Genomic DNA, 14,370 nt, shown 5'->3' with positions numbered 1-14,370 from the left:
TAACAACCTAGGAGAGATATGTTCTAATTGAGTCCAATATTGTGCAAGCTTTTCCAATAGGTATGTTGTGGATTCTCATTAATCCACAGCCAAGAATATGAGATGACGAGATGGTTATCAGTTGCCACCACTTCTAATTCCATGAGTCATCCAAAGTCATCACCCATGTTCAGAAACAAATGAAATACCCCACAAGCAATTAGCCTGATTTGAGAAACAGAGAAAACAGAGGAAATTGCTATTCTTTGAAAAATTATCCTCAGAAAGCACCCACAGATGCTTCATAGTATATGTGTAAGTATGATGATATGATTTATACATCAATTTCACTTTAGCATTTTGTACACAAGATGTCATTAGCCCACAGTAAGTTGAAAATAATAATATGGATGTACTTGTAAGTTGTACACTTCTTTTCAAATGTTAGTTATTATGTCTTAATAGCAATGCCCTACCTAAAGTGCCTTATTCCGGGACAGAGAGAGTTTTCTGATGACAGGGAGCAAAATCATCCTTCTTTTTGCTTAAAACCTAGAGTAAAACTGGCCCCATAACAAAATCAATGCCATTTCAACTTGAGCAAAAGTTGGCTTGGATATCTGGGGCTACAGTCCCTAGATTAAAGGTAACAAGGGATGTGTCTCTGTTACCACAGGCCAGGAGCCTCAAACATCTTGTGAAAGCTAGAACCAAAATGATCTCTCCAGTGGGATCTGAAACCATGGAGCATACACCACAGTTTTGGTGGAGAGAGGTACTGCAGCGTCTGTATTCCTTTGGCGACCCAGTCTTCCAACAGTTTGCCACTGAAAAGAGCATGTTTTGCCAACAGTTTGCCAAAGAAAGAGCATGAAGAAGGCAGGGGATTAGTTTGAAAGCAAACAGACAGTTGACAGCACAGATCCATCAGAAAGAGTTTTTCTACCTGTTAAATTGTCCCAGGCATCAGATTGCCTCTACCCGAAGCTCTTTGTGACTTCTGAATCAGAGGATGTGTGGAATGCTGCTTTCTGACAGCCTGGCATCTGGTGTGCAGACTTGAATTGTCCCTCTTACCAGATAGCAGCTCCTACTCAGAAAGTGTCTGTCCATGACTGACCCGATGACAGCTGTTTGTCTATCTCATTTATTTGTCCTGTTTTAATCACTACCTACACAGATCATCAAACACAACTCACATTTGACCCAGGTCAATATAGAGAAGTAAGAATATTTTGATTAGGGGGTTAAAGCTTGAAATTAATCACTAAGAATGTTGTATTTTAAATTTTAAAAATTATGTATTTAATAATGCAATAAATTATCATCAGTTGGGGAGTCTTCATAATGTCATTACTCTTCAGAAACATGAATTATACCCACTACATAAACTAATCTATTTCTTCTAAAATCATTTAAACTCTAAGCAGTTAAGACTCTCATTGGATTATTTTAGCATAAACAACAGAATTAAAATAATGAAGCAGATGGTTTCTCAAGGACATTTTAGCTCCAAGGATGTTTTGGGTCCTTGATTATCATTTGATTCAATCTCCAAAGGTGAGGAAATAGAAATATTTTTGCCCCCTGTGAGGAGATAAGCTTGACTGTTTTCAATTAACATATTTATTCTAGATAAACACAGTCACTCACCTATTCAAAATCCAGACTTTGATATCTACAGTGAAAGAAAATATAAAGATTTTGAAGTAGTTGCACAATGTGATATTTTGGTCTAGATTATAATTATTCACAGAAATTTAAGATCGAATAAAAAGATGCTAACCTGACTTCTGTTCTTTTCCAAAGTAATTTAATAACCAAATGCATTCTGTCTTGATCTTGCCATTAATAACAATTTGGATAGCTTCCATTTAGAGGGTCTATGATAGATTTCAGAATTCAGGATCCACTTATATTCTGCCAGGAGCTGCCATGATGTAGTATGACTGGTAAACTATAAGGTGATGCTCCAGAGCCAGTTTTATATGTAAAGTGCCTTATGCAATTGCTTTGAAACTTATACACTAAACTTTGAATTTTGTACTCACTTGAATCTTTACTACGGTGTCTCTCTTACTGTCCCATTTTACATGCCTATATTTAGGTTTTTATTTTACCAACGAACTTAGGTTTTAGGAACTACCTCATCACTTGTTGAATAAATTATTTTTTGTCTTCTGAGATTGTTTTAGGGAATTGAATAACAAATCTTTCCTTTGAACAAATTCTTTTTTCCCATAATTTTATTGTGAAGAAAAATATAAAGATTTTTATTTTCTAATTATACTTTATCATTGTAAAATGTTGAAATAATATAAAAGTATGACAAATATAAAACAAAAGTTCTCCATAATTTGACCCTTGCCCTTTAAACCACCACCAGTGGTTTGGGAATATCTTCCCCCAAATCGTTTGCATATGCAAACATATTAGTATACTGTTCTGTCTCATTATTATAGTTGATAATATTTTCTGGCTTGTTTCCACATTTCTTCATCTGTATACCTCATTCTTTTTTTTTTTTTTTTTTTGTGGTACGCGGGCCTCTCACTGTTGTGGCCTCTCCCGTTGCGGAGCACAGGCTCCGGACGCGCAGGCTCAGCGGCCATGGCTCACGGGCCCAGCTGCTCCGCGGCATGTGGGATCTTCCCGGACCGGGGCACGAACCCGTGTCCCCTGCATCGGCAGGCGGACTCTCAACCACTGGGCCACCAGAGAAGCCCTACTACCTCATTCTTTTTAATGTATGCACAGTATTTAATTTTTTGAATTGACTACAGTATACTTAATCCATTATTGTGTATACATAGATTACTTCCGTTTATTTTTTTCAGGTCCAGACAGTGGCTCATGAACATCCTTATATACTGGTTCAGATATTTCTAGGAGATATTTCTAAAATTAGAATTGTGCAAAAGCTATATTCAATTTATAATTTGGTAGATGCTGTTGCCTTTTCCACTAAAAGTTTATATAAATTTATACATTTACAATAGTGTTTAAAAGTGCCTAAACAATTTAACAAAAAGAAAAGTGCCTAAAAATTTTAACAAACTTGGACCTTACTGCATTGTATTTATTTACCATTTGTTGCTTTTATTTTCTCTTCATACCCACAAAAGTGGAAGTAATTGCTCATTACTCAAATGTTCTGCAAATTTACAGAACCTAAGGTGCCATTGATTTTAAGATGCACCATTATTTTATGCACTGCTTATAAAGAAAAAAAATACAATTACACTGTTACATACCATAAGTTACAAGTTTCATCATGATCTGAACCATGTTAAAACATGGAAAAATATGTACCTCACAGTCAATAAAATATGATAGTTTACCTTTCTGTGTCAACACCCCAAAATTAAGCACATACATATACATATATAAACACACACAAAAAGCTGAGAGGGTATGTAATCAGTGGGAAAGGTGATCACTGTAGAGATGTTTTTATGAGGTAGGGAGCTTAGACTTTACAACTCTGCAAAATAGATTCTTTTGTGCTAAGCCTATTCTATACTGCTGGGGATCCTCCAGAAGCTACTTTTACAGTATTTCATTTACTTCGTGATGAGTTGGAAACAAAAATAGCAAAGAAATAGTAAAAGGAAATATGTTAGAATATTAATGGTGAGTGTCTCCGTGTAATGCAAATATGGCTAATTTTTTCTTCTACTTTTGTATTTTTTGCAAGTTGTCTTCAATTATGCTCAAATTATGTAATAATAAAATATATTATATAATAAATATTAGAGATATTATATAATAAAAATATTTTTAGGGGATCCCAGTGTTATGGGGTCATAAAGGCTAGAGATTAGAATCTATATCAGATTAGGAATGAAGAATAAACCTGTCACTTGTAAATTTACTATTTACAGATAGTAAATTTGTACTACAGGGAAAGCATGTATCTCCATTCACTAGGTAGAACTGGTGTTAAATGGGTAGAAACTGACATGCCATATAGAAAAGAGGGCAGGGAATGGGAAAACAAGCACTATGGAACTTTCTTTTTTCTGTGTGTACTGGGCCACTTAGCTGAGGTTGAAATGTAAAAGGTAAGCTGCCAGGGCACTTGAAACTGAAAGGTCATGAGGAAATAGACTGTCAGAAACCTTGCCCAGACAATGAAGCCCCACAGATTAAACAGGAGGAAGGGAAATTAGGTAGATATTTATTCCTTGCCTAGATATTGCCTAATCCATGGACAAAGTTCACAAAACTATTTTCATCAAGGGATTTTTCTAAATAAAGCCACAAAGGAAGAAAGCCATAGTAAAATCACAAATTATGAGACTCTTATGAGTAAACTTATACTAAGATAATTATACCTTATAATACATTAGAAAAACTTTTCTTCATATCTGCAACATTGAAAACCCTACAAGATTTTAGTAAAAGGTGAAAAGTAATGCTTATTTAGTCCCTTGATCAGCTTTCAAGAAATTTTAATAAGCAAAGGAGGTAGAGGGAATATAGGTGAAGGAAAGCACAGGTCCGAATATTCCTGGTTTGTTGAGGTACTTCACAAACTCCAAGCTATCTGAAGAGCAGAGTGCATGGAGCATATAGTGGGACACAAGGCTGGAAACGCAGATTTAGACAAAATTAAGAAGGTCCTTGAATACTAATATATTTGGTTTTTATGATGTAGACATTAATAAATGACTGAACATATAAAAGGATGAAAGAGACAAATTCTGATCTATCTTTATGCGTGAAACAAACACAACCAGGCGTGTGTCAGCTGAATCCAGTAGGGGACTTGCAATAGAGGAGAATATAAGATAACCCTAACTAAAGCAGTTACAGTGGGAATGGCTAAAATTAAGCACCAGAGTGAATGTGGGTAGTGAGACAGCTAGAGAGAAGGTAATTCTAATATTTCTAGACTGGTTGACTTAGAAGATGGAATATTTCTAATGTATTATGAAATATAATTAGAGTATAAAATACAGTCAGTAGTTTCAAAATTTGTCATTTTATCATGGCTTTCTTTCAATGTGGCTTTACTTAGAAAATTCCCTGAATGAAGATGGAATTGTGAACTATGCCTATGGATTAGCCAGCACCTAGGCAAACAAGTCCAAGACGTTAGATAGAAGATGGAACTCAGGTTTTGAGAAGACAGAAAATTTTAATTTTGACAATCCTTCAGTGCAAGTACAACATCCTGACTATGTCCTCCCTTCATCTATGTATGCCCCTATTTCTCAGGCATGCCTGTAAAAGACAAAACCACCCTCTTATTTATTATTATTAAACTCCCAGTCTGCATGACAAATCCTGTCATATAGAAGGCACTCAATTATTATTGAACTGAATCGAAATTTAGAAACATAACAGATCTGTACCTAAAGTCATAAGATAAAGTTGGAAACACAGGTTTGCAAGTCCTCTGATTAGAAATAAGACCCAAAGACACGAAACAGGTATTGGTATTTTATAATTATGTTTGAATTTTACAAGTGCTTTATGTTATTTCAGGTAATCATAGTATTAAGTATATTAAATACAGGCACTTCAAATCAAGGTTACATACTTTAGTTGTATTAAAAATGATTACTGATAAAGTGCATACATATGATACCCCTGATTATTTTATTTTTTCCTGCTTTAAACCTCTGTTGATACTGGATAATCATTGATACCACCATCGTGAAAAATTCAAATATTAATACCTTTGAGCCCTTATTTATGCTAAACACTGGGTTAAGATAAGTCATTACAATCTTCCCCAAAATTTTATGAGCTATCACTCTTCACGTATAACAAATGAGGCACCTGAGACTGAAAGTTGTGTAATTTTTTTCAAGGCCACAGAGAGAGTCTGCAATAGCAGAACTGGAATTTAAACCACATCTTTCTGCCCATAAAGCCAATGTTCTTAACCACTATGATATGTCTTCTGAAAACTAACTAGAAAATAAAAATAACTGAGCAAATATATTTTAATAATTATCAGGTAAAATGAAAGTTGTCACAACTTATCCTTTATGTTTCATTCTCAAAGTCTCTCTTCTTTGAAGCTCAGATTCAGTATGTCTTAGAAGCTTCTTACCCTCAGTTATGTGAGTGGAGTTGGAATTTATCAAATTTGTACAGGAGAAATATACCTAATCAAAACAGGTCATCAAACAAGGAGGCTGAAGACAAGTTTTGGGAGTAACAGTGCTGAGCCAAACGGTATTCAGAGAGCTCAAACATTTGAAGGCGAGAATTATTGAGTGGGCATGTTCAGCCTGGGCAGATTCTAGAAATAGACCAAAGTTCCAGGATTTTATGCCCTCTCTGATCATATTTGCACTGGCCAGTTGGATCCATTTAATAGCATTAAGATGTGATAGAAGACTAGAACCCTCATTCTGCTGTGTCCCTAGGAAAGATAAAGTTGGAATTTTCCTAAAATATACATTTTATTTCAATGCTTCTCAAATTCATTCCTGCAAAGATTGTCCAGCATTCAAATAGAAAAAGGGCAAAGGCTTACACGCAACACGGAGTAGCACAGCGTTTTCTAACCTATTCCTATCTCATTCCTAACATGTCCTATAGCAGTCCATACCAAAATCATAATATAGGGATTTTTCCTTTTTAGCCAAAAACATGTGCCATCAAATGAATCAATGAATTAGTAATTTGTTAGTTTGCAGTTTGTATTGTATTCATTTGTGAATAAGTTTTGATTTATAGTTGTGTAATGGTCACATGCCAAAGAAGTTTATTCCTACCATTTTACTTGTTCATATAAAATTAATGTCATTCAAAGTAATTTGGTTTTCAAAATGGAGGTCTGTGAATTTTCTCTTTTAAAGGTATCCATATATTTAGAAACACTTCTCTGGAGGAATCTTATGACTGGGGCAAAAAATTTATCCTTGTTAAAACCAGAGATGGTCCAGGAAGAAAAGGATTAGCAAAAGTAGTCAGTGGTCACCTAGAGTGACTATAGTCAGATGGCAGCACTCTTGGCAGAGATGAAGTGCTACATTTTTGTTTCTCACCAGATCTCCTGCCAAGAAATAGTAGGTCTGATGAATCCTTACCACAAGTTGTTATCAATTTTTGTAAAGCCAGCTTGAAGGCACCTGATTAACCACGCAGGAATATTTAGATTATGAGGGAAGTTTCTGTGCTTCTTGGTTTGAGAACACAGTATGAAAAACAGGATACTTCTTTGGGACTATGGAAGCGGGTTGTTGATGAGTGGGGTTTTCCAGAATTGTTGACACTGCTTAGTGATTAACTGTGGTATATAGCTAAGTGTGTAACTCTTCAGTTGATGGAGGTTATTTTCTTTCCAAAAAATTTCCATGGTTGTAATAGTCTCCTTTATGTAACCACATCTTCAACAAGAGGCCAAATAGGTGACAACATTCTCTTGCAAATCTGTAAATTGACCATATCAGTAATGGTGTTTGTTTGGTGTCAATCAGGCAATTTCTGAGCATAACACCTCTTCCAGATGAGCATAACACCTCTTCCAGAAGGCTGATAACCAAAATTTTTAAAAAGATGTGTGTGTGTGTGTGTATGTGTGTGTGTGTGTGTGTGTGTGTGTGTGTGTGTCTTTTCTACCCATTTTTTTCACATATATATGGAATCTGGCCACTAGGTCATACAATGAATACAGTCAGGAGAGACACAGAGTTCCAAGTACCCAAATGGCCTTCAGAATACCATCCAATCATTCTCCCTTGACCTGGAGGCTGCCAGGAAGCAACATGGGACTAGGTCAGGTATATAGATGTTCATTTTCTTAAATAGTAAGTACCAGACTGGGTTGGCAATAGACTTTTGAAGTCTACTCAAAGTTTTTCTTTCCGAAATATCATATAGCTGGTGTAGTTCCAAGACAGCTATTAAGAGTTGATATACAGGGGCTTCCCTGGTGGCGCAGTGGTTGAGAATCCGCCTGCCGATGCAGGGGACACGGGTTCGTGCCCCGGTCCAGGAAGATCCCACATGCTGCGGAGCAGCTGGGCCCGTGAGCTATGGCCGCTGAGCCTGCGCGTCCGGAGCCCGTGCTCCGCAACGGGAGAGGCCGCAGCAGTGAGAGGCCCACGTAGAAAAAAAACCAAAAAAAAAGTTGATATACAGAAGCAAAGGAAGCTATGAGCAGCAGAAGGATAATCCACTTTTTTCATGAATGAGTCAAGTCCACTCAAAAGGCCCAGTACCAATATGAACACTTGAAAACATTAGTTTTTCTTTGCTAGTTAGATGTTTATCAAAGAGATATATTGAGAGGAATATATTAACTCTATGCATATAAATATTAAAACTTTATTAATAGTATCCTATGAAAGGCATCACATATACCATATAAATATTAAAGAAATACCAAAAAACAATTATTAACATATGCATAAAATGCTATGTAATCTTAAAATGAATATGGATGCATGAATGCAGATGTTCAGAAAGACTTGGTAAGTGTGATCAGCATTCTTCCAACCGTCATTTGTTCTTTCTGTTGTAACTGTGGATTACAAAATTAATAAATAAAAAAAATATTAATCTTCTATCCTGTGCCTAACAATGGGATAAACACTAGGGGAGGGAGGTCTACAAAATATATAATCCATGGTCTCTTCCTTCAAAAAACTTGTAATCTAGTCAGTGAGGCAGAGCTGACACATCAAGCAATATAAATATTAAATGAATCAAAATAAAAAGCCAGGGGAAAGAGAGAGGAAGAAGTCTTCCTTATGGTGGTAAAAAAGCAGCTTAGATACGATGAGGAAGGCCAGTGAGTTTTAGGTGGGAGAAAGCAGTGGATAACTTGTGTTTAATAATAATGAAGATAGTGGATAATTTGTGTTTAATGACAATATCTATTCTGAATGGACAAAAAACTTTTTTATTTACAGGATAGTGAGACAAAATCTGGAATAGGTAGACAGCTAACAGATAACAGACAAATTTAAGCCAAGTGGATGAGGCTAAATTAACATGGGGAAAAAATGTATCCATTAAGTTAAAAATCTTTTCTATAAAGCAAGAGAAATATGTAAATTTGCTTGACTCTAATATAATGAATGTATCTAAGTAGGCCAGTCATGTCAAAAAAGGTCATATCTTATACATGTTATATGTAGCTCTGATTCTCCATCTCCGTCTTTTATGTCTATACATATACACACATATACATAAAATGTTTTACTTGACTTATGCCTGGTATATGACCATATTAATAATATATGTAGTATATCTGAGTTATAGCTGAACTCTGCGATATCTATTTATTTATCCTCCTTATCTACCTATCTAATGTCTATAACATCTGGTCTGCCAGAGCTAGTATTAGTTCATGCTTATTTTTTGGTATATCATGTTCCAACATATTGTGCTTTTTAAAAATTGAAATGTTTTAAAATAAAACTATAATATTTATCCACCAAAATGACAAACCCAATTTTCTGTCTATATGTATATATTTTAAATAAATAAAATTTTTTTTAGCATTCTCCTTTCATTTCTATTAGCATCCCAGTTTGGTTGACATATGATTGTTGTAATCTAAACATGAAGGATTGATAGTCTGAAGGAAACAGGCTAGACGGAAAATGGAGACGATGAGAATGGACATTTCATCAGAAAAAGCAATAGAATTTAATGACTGACTAGAACAGAAGTGATCAAAAGAGATTACCAAATGCTCAAGCTGAAATAAATGGAAAAATGGTGGCAGAATTCTGAAAATTTGGAAAGCTGGAAATACTGAAAACTATAAAGAAAAATTTTACAAATAAAATTCTTTTGGTTTCAAAGCCCCATGATACTTCTGCATGCCTATAGTCTCAGTTTGTTTCTAGGAAACACATTTGAACTGTTTAAGTTCCCACATATGTATTTAGTTCTATTGTGAATTCTCTTTTAAAGGTTAATTGTAATTTTTTTTACTGAAGCACTTATTTGAATAATTAGAGATTTTATAAGTGGCTGAAATACCACCTTTTCCTGCAAATGGGAATTTACAAAGAGTTGTTTTACAGATGAGAAACTAAGACCTGGGAACTAAGGCTTGTATTGCTCTGAATTACATGGGTAATAATGACAAATCATACTTATGTAGCACTCAGTAGGTTATCAGGTACTGTCCTAAGCAAGTTATGTATATTGACTGATTTCACCTCACAATAAAACCTATGAGGTAAGTACTATATTATTAACATCCTCATTTTGCGGTGGGAAAAAATAAGGTTCTGAGAGGTTAAGAATTATCTTAAGGTTGCACAGCTAGTAAGTGAAAGAAATGGGATCTGAGACCAAGTCTTCAGGCTCAGAGTCATTTCTCTTATCCACTATATTTTAGTGCTAATCCCAGCAGGAAAGTCAAGAAGAACCAGTTGTGACAGTCTTTCATTCTGAAGATCTTACACAGAACTGCATACATTTAGAGATACTGTGTTAGAATTACTTCTCTCCCACATGTACTGAGCACATATTTATTGTAACTATGCAGAGATCCTCACAATTCAGGACAAAGAATTAAAATCAAATAATTTGCTCTCACTTTTGCACAGGGCCATGCTTACAAAACATTTATAAAAAATCTCTTTAGGGCTTCCCTGGTGGCGCAGTGGTTGAGAGTCCGCCTGCCAATGCAGGGGACACGGGTTCGTGCCCCGGTCTGGGAGGATCCCACGTGCCGCGGAGCGGCTGGGCCCATGAGCCATGGCTGCTGGGCCTGCGTGTCCGGAGCCTGTGCTCCACAACGGGAGAGGCCACAACAGTGAGAGGCCCGCGTACCGCAAAAACAAAACAAAACAAAACAAAACAAAAACCTCTTTAAGGAAGAGCAAGTTTCAATATTTGAGGTCACCTATGTAGCCTACTAATATTGAAATATGGAAATGAAAGAAAATTAAACCTCAGTTGTTCTTAATAAGCATTCAAATATCTTGAGTCAAGAGGGTTCACTGGAAAATATATATTCTCATGCTAATTTGCAATATTATGGTTGAGAATAAATAGCAATTAAAAAAAATTACCAAACCATTTTCCAGTAACATTGAACAAAATTTCTAAAATGTTTTTCTATTATCATCAGAAAGAGAAACATTAAAATTATATTTATAAATATTTCACTTAATAACAATAACACAATCTAGCTATATTTTTGGAATATTCAAATACCTAAGGATTGTTTTTAATGAAAAGAATTTTAAATGAATGCTATTCTATTTGTATTGTGGGGCACATTCTTATTCCTGTACACTGAATCAAAACCTTAAAGGATTTACATCTTTTCAAAAGAACCTAATATCCACGGAGAACCTTACACATTTGCTAAAACGTTGAACAAGTTTTTACATAAACATAGAACTGTATTTTCTTAAATTATTATAAAATGTATTTATATAATTGCAAGCAGTGACAGATGTAATACTTCACTGCTCTAATTATAAAATCTAAAGACCTGAAGGCATTTTGAATATACTAACTCCCTCTGAAATTTTGCATGCCCTTTATGACACTGCAAGTACTATTGGAACACTATTTGAATGCCTGCAATTTGGGGAATTTAGTCACTGAAGCACTCATTCATTTTTGAAGACCTCACATTAAAAATAAACACTTTACAGAAAGAAATTTGTACTTTAGATTTCATTCATTAATTCTGATTCTTAGGCTGGGTTGAGGGAGATAAGGAACCGGGGGGATATGGACAGGGAAGACTGAAATGGAGAAGATTGAGTGAGGCATGTACAGAATTTAATTTTCCTTTCACATGACAGTGTTTCAAGTACTGAGAGTATATATAATGTTCTCTCTTAGATCTCACATCTCCTTACACTTTCCAGTCCTAAGTCTCAGTCCAGTGACTTCTAAGGTATGGCATTCAGGGCTGAAGCAAGTCCACAGACATCATCAGGTCAATGTAGGACTATATTCCTCATTCTAGATAAATCACAGACAACATTTGCAGTCCTTTAAATCCATCTGGGCAGAAGTTTTGCTTGTTTGTTTGTTTTTTGTAAAGAAAGATGCTCAAAGACATTCTGAACCCCATCCAATTCTGACACATGGCTGGGGTAGAGAACCTGTGCCCCAGACACTATGTCTCTTTTTACCCTAAGGCTGAAATTTTAATAGCCACAGAACTCTCAACACATGCCACCTTTACGTTTAACACTTATACGGACTGCTTCTAAGCAAAATCTCCAATTTCTGAATAAGCACTTGTGATTTTTTAAATTTAGAAAGAATTACATTCATCCCATTAACTTTCAACTTTTTAGGTTGTTTGTCTAGATATTTGTAGTGTCTGGTTATGTTTTCCAGTATTTCCATTATTTTCCCAGCTCTGCATTTTTGTGAGCATATTTCCTGTATGTTTGTTTAAATTTAACAAATATGTTGACAGGACAGAGTCCAGAAAAGTGTTCTGCATACATCCAAAAGAAAATTCTCTCAGAGTGACATAGCCTCACGGATGGTTAGTCACCGAATTCCTAATCTGTCCTGTGACTAACACCAGAGAACTTCTCCAATGCTATGCTCAATTTAAGAACACTTTAGGATGCTTTTGACACACTGCTGCCATTACAATGATGAAGTTGATAATTCCTAGCATTATTTTATAAGATAAATTTGGTGCAGAGTTAAATATCATGTAAAAGTTTTCATGGGATATGTAATCAAAAGCCTACTACAAAGCATACTTTAAAATAGACTAGGAAAATTATCACTTTTCTGGGACAAAAGGTCTTAAGCAATTTTGAATCTCAGTATTTCAACACACGTATTATTAAATAACAAAAGAAGTATAATTTTCTAAAAAGCATAGTTCTCATATACATTCTATTTCTATTGTTACCATGATAATATTTTTCTGGCAGCAATTAAAAGAGAGTCTTACCGAAGAAGCTGGGTACCTTGGTAGGCTGGGGAGTCAAGGAGTCATTATTCACAGCATCAAGCTGGGTTCTATAATCATCCACCTGGAAATCATTCACTGGAAAAAAATACAGCCAATTAAAATAGAAGACATTTTCACAAGCTCATAATTGTACACATAAAGCAAAGCACAGAAGTTGTGTTAAGAAAAGTAGATGTCTAGAAATTTTATTCACATGGGTATGTTAAATTAGTGAATCTTTATATATCTTTATATCTCATATATATAAGATATATATATCTTTATATATGTATCTTATACTATAATATTTCCATGAGTAACTTTGTGGTTCTTTGTCAAAACAAAAAAGGTAACAATTAATGTTTAAGTCACTCCTTTAATTAATTTTAGGCTCAGATAAAACTGACTGATTTTAGGTGGTAGTTTCCAAAGAACCACGTGCTCTCAAATTTTTATAAGCCTAAGGGATTTCAGCAGTCCTACTCTTGTGCCTAAATTGCACTATAGTATTCTCAGAAAGGAAGATTAAATAATGTAACCTAAAAGCAATTTCTATGGAAATAATTTCCACTATAAATTTCTTAATTCTCTGTTTCTTAAATAAACTAACATGGTGACTAATTTCTATCAGATTAAGAGTGACTACAGTGGATCTTCATTTGCATGGCTGCAACAAAATCTGGGTAAGCCTGAACATCCTCTAGGATGCCTTATTTTAAAAAGAATGCTATAAAATGAAGTAAAAGGAGATGAGAAATGAACGTACATGAGTCCTCACAGGTGTCCTTGCATTCTTCCAGTGATTCAAAGTTGTTGAGATTGCCAAGGCACCCACCATACTTGAAGCGTTCACACTGCTTTGATTGATTGTTATAAAAATACCTAGTAATATAACCTCGACAGATTCCAGCATCTTCTTCCAAAAAGCAGAAATCTGGCTTTTCTAGAAATTATAAAAATGTCAGAAAGCAATATTCCTTTTTGTTAATAATTTAATTACGTTAATTAAAAATATAAATGGTTAAGTTGAAATTATTTAAGGAGTAAATATGAAAAGATAAAGATAAAAGGTAAAATATAACTTTATCCACAACTATACTATATCTACTGTGACATTTAGAATAAGGGAGTTACAACTGTTGTCATACATTGTGTCTATTGGAATTTCAAATTCTAAATTTCTCATAGTAAATTAATAGGGCATTAACTATCAGCTCTTTCATGAACTGAGAGAATAAAAGATATTTGGTTTTTTTACCCTTGGTTTGGAAGTCCAAAATATTATGGCAAAAATTTGGTTTAATTATTTTTACTAAGCTTATGTGCATCAACATTTAGGAAAGATCTACAAATATTTCTTATTTTTCAGGTGTGCAGTCTCATTTAAGTATACTTTGTTGCTTCATTAGAATGGTTTCAATTTTTAAAAAAGGGAGAAGCTTTGAGGGGTATGGAAGCTTTCATGGCTATACTTAGAATTTCCTGAATTCTTATGCTGAAATTAATATCTGTATTAG

General features: G+C 34.7%; 1 protein-coding gene across 2 annotated transcripts in view; it reads right to left on the bottom strand.

Moving 5' to 3' along the window:
• Positions 1-14,370, bottom strand: part of TFPI (tissue factor pathway inhibitor) — a 69,110-nt gene that overhangs the window by 5,463 nt on the left and 49,277 nt on the right. The window contains exons 5-7 of one of the 2 annotated variants that reach the window (XM_070045850.1): positions 13,620-13,796; positions 12,854-12,949; positions 1,633-1,657 (exon numbers count right to left, since the gene is read on the bottom strand). In XM_070045850.1, the coding sequence (XP_069901951.1) occupies positions 1,633-1,657; positions 12,854-12,949; positions 13,620-13,796 (298 nt within the window). The remainder of the gene's footprint in view (positions 1-1,632; positions 1,658-12,853; positions 12,950-13,619; positions 13,797-14,370) is intronic. The other variant, XM_030850058.2, reaches the window with a different exon arrangement.

This window comes from Globicephala melas, chromosome 7 (genome assembly GCF_963455315.2).
Source record: "Globicephala melas chromosome 7, mGloMel1.2, whole genome shotgun sequence".
In the NCBI taxonomy this organism is placed as follows: Eukaryota; Metazoa; Chordata; class Mammalia; order Artiodactyla; family Delphinidae; genus Globicephala; species Globicephala melas.
Note: the sequence above shows the minus strand (reverse complement) of the source record. Positions and strands in the feature narration are given on the sequence as shown.